Here is a 13,468-nt window from a genome sequence, read left to right on the forward strand (position 1 = left end):
AGGCATGGCTGGCTGGGATGCCCCAAGCCGTATTCCACATATTGGGGCATTGGGCCTGACTTGTTCTTCTCTATTCACCCAAGCCGCAAACAACAGAAGAGAAAATCTTTTTTTTTTTTTAATGTTTTATCAGAAAACCTTTCATGCTGAAATTAACTGACAACCAAGATAAAGAGTCAGTGGAATTTTTTTACAGTGTTACATGATAAATCATATAACATATCAGCCCAGTTATTTAGGCAACTGCATAGACTACTGGCAGCAATGCTAGTTAACTGTTGTTAATCACTTAGGTTAAATGTTGCAGGGAATATAATAGGTTTGCTGCAGAATTATGAATTACAGCTAACAATTCACAGAATGCAAAACCAAGAGATGGCAAGAGCATGTTTTTGGCATGCTCTGTTGTCACCTTTGATCTCTTCTGCTTCCCCACTTATGGCTGCCCCACATGTTTTTTAAGTAACCTTTCATAGTAAGGCTACTATGAAAATTGTGAGCTTCCTGTTAAATACTGCCTGCCCACCAGCTATCTCAGAGTTCAGCATAGTACAAAGCTTTCAAGAGCCCACCAGCTAGATGTGGGCAGTATGTACATTTGGGTGTGTGTGTGTCCCCTGCTGGACTGAGGTGAAATCCTTGTTCAGCCAAGCCCATTCTACCAACGTCACCAAGAAGATTCCAAATAAATATGTCAGGATTACTTCCAAAAGCTTGTGCTGAATGCTTTGCCTTTTGTGGTGGTGCTCAAAGAACTTTAGCTGGTTGTCTATTCGAGGTTCTGCCTTCACTGCTGCTACTGTTCTTCTACATATATGCATGTAACCCTGCTTTCAATATGCATGTAAGAAATGCATTGCTGTGCTACCTTGTGGCGTACTTAGGTATACTTTGTATTCCTGAAATATAACACTGATTTAGCACATGGGAAAGAGATTTCTAGGTGCATATCAGTATACAGGTAAGCTGCAGTGTATCTCTAATGAGTACCTCTAGATGAATGTGTTCACTACCAGATAGACCTCAGTACATATCTGTTCTGTTCATAAAGGTGTTTTTCATCTTGGTTCTTGGAATTTTAAATGCGTTTTTTTCTTTCTAACAATCTTTTCTTCAAAGCTGTGAAACTCAAAGTCCACAAAGCACACCATAAACTGGTCTCCTACCTAATTTGTGTCTAGCATAGCCCAACCGTACCTGATGCCTTCCAAGTAGACTGGGCTTTAATCCGCACAAATCCCAGGCAAAACAGCCACTGGCTGTGCTAGTTGGGAATTAAATATTTCAAATCTCTGGAGGGTACCAAGTTGGGGAAGAATTGCTTATTTTGCCTTATTTGCTTTACCAGGTTCATGGATCCCATCATCCCTCCTGCCACTGTCCTACCTGTTGAAAATCCATAGTTGAATAATACACCTGCCTCCATCTCTTTGGCAGCCTCAATTACAATGATGTGCTGACACAGCTGGAGCGGGACTGCCCTGTGCTTTCTAAGAAGATAGTTCAAGCATAGTGTTAGTCAATCCCCCACCTTCTAATTTAAAATTGTCCCCTTTCCTACAAGTGTGGCTAGGTGTTATTGCTTTATTTCACCATGCATATTGCATATTTTAAATAACCCACTTAAGGCTGAGACAACAGCAACTGCCTGGTTTTTCAGGTAACCTTTTCTCCACTCTAAGATAACCCCCAAATCACACGAGGTGAAAATTTGTATTGATCAAGGATAATTCAGTCCTTTATTCCAGATACCTTTCCCAACAGCTTATTGACCCACCTACAAAGTTCTTGGTCTATTTCACAATGTGGAAATCACTACCTTAACAGTTGTATTTTATTTATTTTTTCCTTTATTTTTTTCTTCTACCCTTCTTTCATATAGCTCCAACAGTTTCAATTTAAAATAGGAAGGGAATAGATTTCTAATGTTTAAAGAATCCTTTTTAAAAAGATGTGTGTCTTTTACTTCCTTCCTTCCTGTTAGCCTATTGACTACGAGGGGTTCCAGCTCTTCATGAGAACATATTTGGAGGTGGATATTCCAGAAGAGCTCTGTCAGCACCTCTTCATGTCCTTCAAGCGAAAAGTTGGCCAATATTCTCCCGAGAGCCAGCAGCAAAGTGCCAGCATTCCACAGCTCAGCAACCTTGGTAAGCAACATGCCTTCTTTGCTGCTTCAGTTCTCATTAGCTATCACCAGTATGGAAATGGCTAAAACTGAAATATTTTAAGATGTCCTTTTGGGCAGGTTTGTTTTCCTAGCTGATTGCTCATTGGGAGGATCGATAATGAAGCTCAAGCTCAAATACTTTGGTCACCTAATGCGAAGAGAGATCTCTTTGGAGAAGACCCTGATGCTGGGAAAGATTGAAGGCAAAAGGAGAAGAGGACGGCAGAGGATGAGATGGTTAGATAGCATCACTGAAGCAATGAGCATGAAACTGAGCAAACTCAGGGAGGCAGTGAAGGACCGGAAGGCCTGGCGCAATATGGTTCATGGGGTCACGAAGAGTCGGACACGACTTAACGACTAAACAACAACAAAATCCTCATTGGCCTGGGTTTCTCCCCTGATTTTTTTTTCATGACAGAAATCTCTCTATGGATAGCATCCCCATTCAGCATCCATGGCCTATCTTTTCTGCAGCTGTGTAATGGCGAGTTAAATGAATGTGATTTGAGTTGTGAACTGAACAAATGATGCAATGATCAATTTTATCACATTCTAGGTTCAGATGCAGGGACTTGATTTGAGAGCCACATATATTTGATTTTGTTTTAATTAAATCTTTTTTGAGTGCTCATAAAAGGAAAGGAATGTGTGTGTGCGTGCATGCGCACATGTGTGTACCTTACAGGCATTCCAAGACATCTTGTAAGACATTTGATCCACAGAGGAGAAGCTTGACAACTTCCGCGATGCCCTCATCATGGCTCTCTACAAAAATAAAGGAAGCAAATCAGACTGCAGAAACTACAGGGATATCTCACTGCTGTCCATTGCAAGCAAGATCTCTGCTCGCATTCTCCTGAGCAGACTTGTCACTGTCTTGGAAAGGAACCTCCCAGAGGCGCAGTGTGGCTTTCAGCCAGAACAGGGTATAGCAGACATGATATTTGCCACGAGGGAAGTCCAGGAAAAGCGCACTGAGCAGAACAAGCCTCTGTACTCTGTCTTCATTGACCTGACAAAGGCATTTGACACTGTAAACAGGGAGGCTCTCTGGGTCATCCTGAGGCATTATGGATGCCCCAGGAAATTTGTGAAGTTGATTCAGCTGCTCCATGATGGAATGGCAGGACAGGTCCTTTACAACAGTGATACATTAGCTGCATTTGCCATTTCCAATGAGGTAAAGCAGAATTGTGTGCTATCCTAGTCCTGTTCAATCTGTTCTTCACATGCTGTCCAGGATCTGAGGGAGGGAGTGTACATCAGGTACTAATTGTATGGTTCTCTTTTTGACCTTCACCACTTGAACACGTGGACGAAGTGCCTCCATATAGTCATTCAAAAAACCTTGTTTGCTGATGACTGGGCACTTCTGGTGCACAAAGACAGTGATCTACAGTTCATGATGAACAAATTCTCAGATGCTGCTATGCTCTTTAGCCTGACAATCAGCTTGAACAAGACTGAAGTACTTTACCAGCCCATGCCAAATACCAACCCTGTAGAACCAAAAATCACTGTTGACGACACCCAGCTGATAAATGTCAACAGCTTCAAATACTTGGGAAGCATAATCTCAAGTGATGGGTCTTTGGACAAAGAAACTGACTCCAGGATCAGCAAGGCCAGCCAGGCTCTGGGGTGGCTGTGTACTAGAGTGCTCAACCAACACAACATCTGTATCTCCACAAGGCTGAAAGTATATCGAGCTGTGGTTATCCCTTCTCTCCTATATGGATGTGAGTCCTGGACTCTGTACCAATGACACATCAAACAACTGGTGAACACATGCTGTCCACTCCATCCTTGGCATTTGTTGGCAAAACCATGTCTACAACCTGGAAGTCTTAGATCATGCAGAGTCCACCAGCATTGAGTCCCTGATTATCAGAGCCCAGATGCGTTGGGTGGGACACATCATCAGAATGGATGATCACCATATGCCTTGCCAGTTGCTCTATGGTGAACTGGAGACCGGAAAGAGACCTCAAGGTCATCCACGCAAGTGCTACAATGATGCTGTGAAAGAAACCCTACACCACTGTGACATCCAGCCAAGGGAACTAGAAGCTGTGGCTGCTGACAGAACCCGCTGGTGAGCCCTGTGCTATGAAGATTCCACCGGCTGTGAAGACAAGCACTGCTAAAAACTATTAGAAAACCATGAGTGGCGTCACAGAAGAACACCCACAGTTACTGCAACAATGGACTTCCAGTGACCACATTGTGTAGATTCTGTGCTTCTAGATTGGGACTGCAGAGCTACCTCTGTGTTCACAGAAGAACTGCACAATAGCATGTCTTCTTCAAACCTGAAGGACTACCCCCCCACACACACACATATTCATTCGTTCGTTCGTTCATTCATTCATTCCATATGTTTCTCTAAATATGCCTTTTGTCAACCAGATTGGTTTTTAAAACAGCAACAGGTATGGAGCAGGGAAGGTAATTTGTGTCAACAGTGTAGCACAAAAGGAGGTAAGTTTTTCCTGTGCAGTTAATAGTGTATGTTGGGAAGGAGAGCTTCATTGGTCTCCTGAACGGGGCAGAGAAGGAGAAAACCTCCTCTTCCTGCACACTGGAGCCTGAATGCAAATGACCACCTGTGCCTGCCCTTAAGTTCTTTGAACTACAGTTGTGGCTCATCCACACAGCCTTGTTGATGTTGGTATTAAAATAGCTGCCTCAGCATTTCTTTTACTGCACCTCAGCAATAAAGCTGATGGTGTCGCCATGCACAGGGAAAGTGTACTATGGACATGGCAAATTACTTTCTGGGCAGAGATTGGTTGGGAGAAGACAGGGAAGCTTGAGGAACCCCTGAATCAAGCTGAGGAAGTTGAGAGGACCGGGGAGAGGAATCAAAACAGTGACAGAAAAAAGCAGCCATGTGTTCCTCTTTTCCCACCTCACTTCCCTCTATATGTAGAGTCTCCAGCTCTATCAGGAGTTATGGAGAGAAGCAGCTCCCACATGTGAACTCCTTTGCCCTGACAAATGTCATGCACCCATCCCCATCTTCCCCCTCCCAAATGCCCCTGCTGCTGTTGGGGCAAAGCCAAACACAATTCTGGTTGTGGGACCTCCTTTTAAAGGCACCTGTCCCTCCATGTAGTCAACTGCTGTACCCGGGCAAGGAGCAAGCAGCAGTGTTCTGCCTTGCCTCATAATGCACTGAGTAATGCTTCCCCACAGTTGGTTGGGCTGAAACAGTTTCTACAGCAGGGTTTTTAAGCATGGAGCCAAATAATACATACATGCAGTTCTGTATTCTGCCTAAATATTTGTGGTCTTTCATGGAATAAAAGTAAAAAGTGTGATTGCTGCTGCAACAATTTGCAATGAATACCGATCAGCTGATGGCAAATTGCTAAAGTATGTGTATATTCTTCTGTTTCTTTCATGTATTCAGAATCCAAGACTCTTGATACAGGCATCTCCATCCAGACAGAAGTTGCTTGTGCTCCTGTTACAGGTATTCAATAAAAACCCTTTAAGAGCTGCACAATATGTCTTCCTCATTTAATAAGGAGCTCTACAGGTACCGACAGGCTGAGTTCTATTCAACATTAGTTCCAACTCTTTATTGTCACTTTATGCTGTAAAAACAAATACAAAGCTAGGGACTACCCTGTCTCTGGAATCCTGCACAGAAATATACAGCAGCAGCTAAGTAAACATGTCAGGCAAATAATGCTTGGGTGCCAGGAGATCTCCCAGTATTTCAGGGAGGTCTGGCTCTTCTAATCCTTATGCCTTGCCAGGAAACCGTTGCTATGTGGGGATGTCCTTTTTTCAGTGCTGTGTTTCTGATTTTGTGGTATCTCCTCTACCATTCTAGTTAGATGCAGAAGATGATCAGAGGGAACATATAGTAATCACAAATAAAGAGATTTGTATTTTTAAATATATATGTAATCTAATTTGCAATCTTAAAGGGTTAAACAGCCATCAGCCTCCCTGCCCAGGTGGATTTACAGCTTTGTTTCGTAAAGAAATTATGTGATATGTTGAGCCCTAAAGCTACTTAATCTGGATATGAAGATACTTTCAGTGTACTATACTTAGTGAGAAGACTGAATACCTTTATAGCACAATATGTAAATTCTGATCAAACAGAGTTTATGTTGTCCCCCTCTCTCTTAATTTTTTCTGGAAGTTGGCTAACCGCTATTCTGTTAAGCCTTTGGTAGGTAGGGGATGATATACTGGAACTGTCATCCTTCATGCCAGTTTTTAATTGTGTGATTTTATTGCTTGGTTTTGCTTTGGGAGTTTTGGTTTTTTGGGGAGGGGGTTGCTTGTTTGTTTGGGGGGGGGTAGTTAATTGTGGATTTGGATAATGTAATTGCAGATCACCAATGTCTTTGGATTGGGGTAACATACAAATTTGAGTAAGCAAATGAATACATACATACATACATAAATATAACTAAAGAAACTAATGCATTAATTGCACTCAAACTGACATGTGAAAATGGTTTTCAGAAAGCCATTAAAGAAAGAGAATGGAGTAAAATATGAGAATGGAAACTAGTGTTTTCTTCTTCAGCTAAAATTAGGGGAAATGAAACATCCTCTATAGGATTCCCCACCACAACTTCAAGTTAGCACACCTAAAAGAACAACAGTGACCCCTCTGCTGGAAAGATGTGGGTCAAGAGGAACATTTTTTGACATATGGTGGACTTATCTCCAAGTTTCTTCCTTTTGGCTGGAATTCTTTTCAGAAATGAGTAAGATCACAAAATAAGTTTTAAATTCACACTTAGCTTTGTTTTTAAAAATCTGAGTTCAGTTGGGCTTTGACATCTAACGACTTTGTTGTTCATGTGCTAGCTGTTGCTAGAACATTTATAGCCAAACATTGGAAAAATAAAACAATGACTGTTGATATTAGCATTGATATGTGTGGCATATTGCATAGCAGAAAAACTAATTCATATTATTCAGTCATGACAAGGCTAAGCCAAACACCACACTTTTTTTTATCAGGTGGCATGATTTTACTTTCTACACAAATCAAAAACATTTTGGTTGAGGTCCCCTATACTTGTTTGTGTGCATGGTAAAAAGTTTAAGGAGGTTTGTGAGGAAACTTAGTTTTGTAGATACTTTTATTAACATATTGTAGACCTTTCTTCTTTACTGTTTAACAGAAACTAAAGGACCATATAAGAATACCATGTCAGAATTTTCGTTATATTTTTGCTATTTTTAATTATATCTTTGTATTTTAAGTTTGGATTTAATATGTACAATTTGAAGTTTTAAGAAAGTCTATTATTTTATATTATTTTTAAAACAAAATGGATCTTCTCTACTACATTACTAGATTAAAATGGATGTGCTGGTGGGGAATGGTAGGAGAATCTGGTGGGCAATAGATAGGAGAGGCTGACAGAATTATTACCAAAAAGAGCTTATCCAAATACAGTACAGAAAATGGCAAGCCATCATGAAAATTATAGGTAAGTTCCTCAGAAAAACAAATTCAGAAGCTCTCTGAAAGATCATCAATTTTTTGTTCTCAGCTTCCTCTGACAAAATGAATAATTTATTATCTTTTCAACTGTTTCAGAAGAGGTTTCTTTTCATCCATTAAAGATAATAATCATAATGGAATGGCTAAAACCTGATTCTCTCTGTTGAGCATCCCCAAACATCCTTGACGGGTTTTTCATGTAATATGGGTATGACATATTACATGAATAACTTAAGCAAATCTGGATTAAGAAATATTTTTCCTTGTAGCCTCATTACTAGCAGGCTTCTCTTTTGATGACTGGGGCTACCCACACTTAGCATTTGTGGGTGGCTGAGGATCCCAAAAAGTGGGATACTGATGCAAAGCAGACAGAATCATGATTTATTGGGGGAGCGGGGAGTTGTGGAGTTCTCTTTGTCTTATAAATTATGTAAATCTATTTTAGAGTATATATTGTTGTTGCTATGCTTCCACTCTGAAAACTGAAAGAAACTAACTACAGCAGCTCTATAGACTACAAAAAAGAGTTTCATGGATCACGTATAGTCCTGGTGTCTTAGGTTATTCATCTCTCAGCCTTTACTAGAAAATCCTGTCTGTGTGAGAATCTCTTGGATAAAATAAGGTCCAATTTTATACGGGGCAGCAAGGGAGTGTGCACAGCCAGCAAGAGAGGAGGAAAAGAAGGGCAGGGATTAGGTAAAGTGCTCTGGGCTGTGCTGGCTGGGATGATGGCGTTGGAAATTATAGCCTAACAGGGAGAGAAGGCCTCCACGTTGAGAAACTTAGTGAAAAACATATTTCATTAAGAAGTCTGATTCCTCACTTTATTTTACATTACAGGGATCAATGGGAAAACTCTACTAAGTGCCATGGGAAGGCATACACCTGAATCCAAAAGCCCCCAGACAAATCTAGCGGAGCCACAATCAGCATCTCTCAGTCCTGTTCCAACTGCCAACATCAATGCCCTTGGGAATGCCTCACCTAGCTGGTCCAGATCATCATCACAGAAATCCACTGCTGGTAACCCTTCTGCTCACAACTCCTCAGGGTCCTCCAAGATTTCCTCAGGTTCTCTGCTCACTCCACAATCCCCAGGTGAGACCTGCCTTTCTTTCCTTGAGGCATTCCTATATATTTTCCAGCCTCACCCACACATAGCTACAAAATTCATTTCAGAGGTCAAAACCCCAGCATGGGGTACAGATCTGGTAGAGAAGCCTGAAGTGGAAGGGAGAGCTGAGGAGATGCACTTTTGGCTGCTGTGAAGATATAAGAAGCAGAAACTTCTCACTCACTTCTTCAGAGTGAGAAAGTGATTTCAAAAGCAAATTTGCACCATTGGCCAATAATTATTTCCAATGTCTTCCTTGCTTCAAAGGCCCAGTTACATTTATCTGCTCCATGGATCTGTCAGTCTGAGGGAATCTTCACCCACTAATCTAACTAGGATGATGTTATCAGCTGCTTGAGCTCAGCTAGGAATCTGTACTTTTATTCCAAGGATTCTGAATGCAGCAGTTTTTGGATGTTTATATAGTTAGTAAGATAGGTGGAGTGGGAGAGTTGTTTCCTTCTGAGGAGTTGTCAGCCAAATGTTTTATTATGTGGTAACAGCATCTGGGATGGGGAGGCCACTGAGTGACCCAATGTTTCCAGAGTACTAGTTTATGCCAGGGAGTAAAGGGTAAATGTACAAGGTTGTAAACATTCTGCAGTAGTTTAGAATTTATTTGTGTACTGATTTCTTCACCCACACTTTACTTTGGTTATTTCTTCCAAGACACGTCTTCTTTCTCCGGTACGATATACATTAGCATTCTTACACATTCTCATGCACGTATTCATTTTCCTCTATTGCATACCATGTCAGCCTTGCCAATACAGAAGTTCCTGTAAGCAGATTTCTTACATGGCAGTGTAATGTCATGAGAAGGAACTTGTGGGTACAGCCATTTCATTTATCTGTCAAGAGCAGACATTCCTGAGTTAGAAGCAACCCTTCTTACAGAAAAGTTTCTAGAGGATTGCTCACATCGGTCTATTGCAGAGAAAACCACAGTTACAGGATGGCTTAAAATCTATTAGTTTTAATCCACAAATTGTGTGCGGTAACAAAATGTTAATTTACCACAAGACAATAATTTTCCTCCCCCCCCCCGCTCCCCATACCGACATCCTTTTTCCTAGCCTACCTTCCTCACTCTATGTCCCTCTGCTGCTTCTCTTCTCTGCCCCCCCCCCCACATTCTCCCCACTACCTTACAGTCCTTCTCAGCCTAACTTCCACATTGGGCTATCGTGCTTTTTTATTCACTGGTGTTTTAGGTTTGGATTTTTTAAAACAGCTATTACCACAATAATTGTATAATAATAAACACAAAAGAAAAATGTACAAAGTGGGCCACAACCTCACCCATGTGTTAATTCTTGATTTGCTATGCAAAGTCTAGTGCAGCCCTTTGGCTCACAGAAATTACTTCTGATCTAAGAACCATGTTGTAGCTCTAAATCAATCTCTCCTAACAGTCACTCTGTATCTATTTTGGACTATAATCTAAAGGATGGCAGCTTGGAAACAGTTATTCTAAAGCAATATGAACCTTTTTCTCTTCCTTCTAGGTTCCAAAAGTTTGGACAAGAAACTGCCCTTCAACCTCCGAAAGAGTCACATCTCCCTGAAAACAGCCAGTCCACACCCACCAGCCCCTTTGGCTCAGGTAGTCTACCTGAAGGACATTGTCTGCTACCTGTCACTGCTGGAAAGGGGACGGGCTGAGGATAAGCTGGAGTGTAAGTGCTTGGGTGACAGGAAGAACATGTGTAGCCCTTGAGCACCAAGTGCAAAGCTACGGGTGCCTTGGTTGCAGGTGGCAGGGGTGGAAAGAATGTGGGAGGGTTGTGGTTTTAGAGGAAACCATAAGAGCTTTGAGGTTTATAAGGGGGGAAGTGCTCAGTTTCACATCAGTGTGAATTGTGAATGAAGCAGACAATAAATTGTTCATTCATTCCTTTCCAGCTAAACAGGAATAGGAACCTGTGGGTCTCTATGTGTTGTTGGACTCGATCATCAGCTCCAGTATGGCCAGTGGTCATAGCTGGGAAGAGCTATGGTCCACAACAAGCAGCTCATTGTGGACAGATAGACTGGCTAAACAGTATTTGCTTAATATTCATTGATGGGAGGCTGCTACATTGGCCCGTAGCTCATATTTCTATGGCCCTTTCCCTTTTTTGGGGTCCCATTTTCAGGGAGCCAGAAACTGAGTTTGTAGATAATTTTCAAATATTTTCCAGTATGAAATACTCAAAGTTCAATGGTCCTCCATTTCTCCTGCAGTAACATCCATTCCTCCTTGCTTTCTAAAAGCAATAGCCCTTAGGCCACCACAAAATATAAATGGAGCAGTTCCCAAGCACAGATACCATTTTTATTGGTTAACACATTTGGGTGTAGTATTATTCATCCAAAATGTTCCCTGTGTCCTTCCTGATAGATGGCTTCTAGTGTGACTAATCAAAAGGTGTTTGTAGTAGTGTGTTCCTCTTCTCTAGCTGGTTTTTAATAGAAAGGAAAGAAGTTAAGAGGCAACACTGTACTATTAGAGGTTTGCCTGGAAGCATTCTCAGAGCTTGTACAGCAACTGCCAACCCTCAATTCTGCAGGTGAGGAATCCATGTATCAATCATCAACTCTGATGAAATACCAGTTCAGTGATGTAATTTTAAATTCCTCAGTTAGAACTTACCAGCTTCCTCAGGAGGTGGAGTTTTTCCCTCAAATAAGTGCTGTCAATTGGGGAATGGGTGGGTGGAAGATATGGGTATAAGTAGCTACAAGTATTGCTGAAAACTAGATACCTTTTAAATTAGTCCCTTAGAAGATTAACCTTGGTGGTGATTTGGAAGGGCAGCTCTTCTGATGAATTTTAACCTTTTTTGTAATGCCTCAACAGACGTTCTTCTCTTTTCTTTACAATTATTCTTTCCCCACATATTATCTCTCTCCAGTTTTGTCCTCTCCTTTTCCTGTATTTCCTTTCCCTTTCTCCTCACCCCATTTCCAACCTTATTTTGGAGTGCGGCTACTAGTGTGTGTGTTTGTGTGTGTGTGTGTGGTGTTATATGAATCCTTTTATTGTGGAAGGGACTCTCCAGGATAGATTTCAGCTGGAGCTGGCAGTCCTAGGTGGACATAATGGGGAAGCTATGCATCACAAAGGTTGCCTGTTTATAATTTTTTCATCTTACTCCTCCTTTCTGCTCAGCTCTGAGTCATTCGCCATTTGAAACTCCTAGTTTTATAAGCCAATCTCTATTAATACTGCAGAGGACAGATTAATTATGAGATATCACTGGGGAAAAAAACATATAGCGTCATTCTCCCAGGACCAGTCTATGATCTATTCTGGTGTAACATTTCAAGTTGAATTGTTCAGTAGAATCTCTTCAGAACGTCATAGCAGGAGTAGAAATGTGATGTTGGAGCCGCCCTTTAGATTAGATGGAACATTCCTAGCCTTTAGACAGGCTTTGCATGATTAGGTATCACAATAAGCAGGGATATTGCTTTTCCTATTTAAAGTGATGTTGAACAAATGTTTCCTCCTTGTAAATGGTGTGTATCCTAGGACAAAGGTACTCATCTCTATTGGCCTGCTTGGTTCCCTTGTTACGTATCATTTACTTTATGAACTGAACTCATTGTTGGATATATAGCAGAGAAAGGAGAAAAATAGCTTTAAAATGAAATCTGTTATCTATTTGTTACTCTTTGCAAAATATAAACTCCAAACCTTGAGAAATAGTGTACAGTTTTGTTTCATTAGCATTTCTGAAAATTGTAGAAGGCTGCCCTCTAGTGCTGTTTGTTAGTTTTCTATTTTTATTTGTTTGTACATAGAATTAAAATTATTTAAATATAATACTATGTACAAACAAATAATAAATCCTTAATCTAGAAGGATTTGGCTGAAGCCTAAGAGTGACTCTAGAGGTAGTTTCTTCCAAAAGATCAGCTACATATTGTACATTGAGAATGCATTAAATAGAGCATAATTATACGCAATTAAAGACACATATATGGAGAATATTGAGGACAATAAATTTGGCACACAAAGTTATTCTACAATCTTAGAAACAGCACACAAAGATTAAAATTATAGTCCATGAAGCATAAGTCAAATTTCCTCAATCTTCAATTGAGTTGGATGACATAATATCCAACCAGCTGGCTGAGCCTGATAGACACTGTAGCCAAATACACCATCTGCTTCTAAGTGGATTACATTGGCTTTAAGATGATATGGACATTGCCTTTCACATTATAAATTCACTGGTATTGTTGATCTACTGATTTGGGTATTCTATTTACTTAAAATGTATATTAAATCAGTTGCTAAGCATGTTCAGTGCTGATTATAATACTAGAAGCCCCATATATCTAAACAATTCCATGTTGGGGAAAACTGGGCTGTTTTATTTCTAACTGAAAATGGTAAAAAAAACAAAAACAAAAACCAGCCCTTCCAATTTGCAGGAATTACAACCAGACCGGGCTCCAAATGCCATGAAAAAGGGGGCTGGAGACAACTCTGATTTAGATGGATGTGTACTGCAATTGCAAAAAACTAAATTTCGTGACCTCTGGTCAGTCAAGAAATAAAAATGCAGCCATTGTGAAGCCAGACTGCCTGAAAAGTATTCCAGAATGCCAGACTTTTTAAAAAGGCATTCATTCATCTGGTTTTTAATTCACATAACATGGGGCAGTTGCATGCTCTGGCTCACATCTGCAGGTA

General features: G+C 40.7%; 1 protein-coding gene across 9 annotated transcripts in view; it reads left to right on the forward strand.

The window, feature by feature from the left end:
• DGKG (diacylglycerol kinase gamma) overlaps window positions 1-13,468 on the forward strand; it is a 183,449-nt gene that overhangs the window by 96,020 nt on the left and 73,961 nt on the right. For 8 of the 9 annotated variants that reach the window (XR_015794506.1, XM_088132662.1, XM_088132663.1 and 5 more), the window contains 4 exons: window positions 1,985-2,150; window positions 5,589-5,651; window positions 8,508-8,765; window positions 10,290-10,460. Coding sequence is in view for 7 of the 9 variants with exons in the window: in XM_088132662.1 (XP_087988788.1) it covers window positions 1,985-2,150; window positions 5,589-5,651; window positions 8,508-8,765; window positions 10,290-10,460 (658 nt within the window). In the remaining 2 variants the exon portion in view is untranslated. Of the gene's footprint in view, window positions 1-1,984; window positions 2,151-5,588; window positions 5,652-8,507; window positions 8,766-10,289; window positions 10,461-13,468 lie in introns of those variants that run through there. The other variant, XM_088132668.1, reaches the window with a different exon arrangement.

The sequence above is a fragment of the Python bivittatus genome, unplaced genomic scaffold (genome assembly GCF_059951505.1).
Source record: "Python bivittatus isolate LINGU-HERP-01145 unplaced genomic scaffold, Pbiv_v1 ctg000980_np1212, whole genome shotgun sequence".
Taxonomy (NCBI): Eukaryota; Metazoa; Chordata; class Lepidosauria; order Squamata; family Pythonidae; genus Python; species Python bivittatus.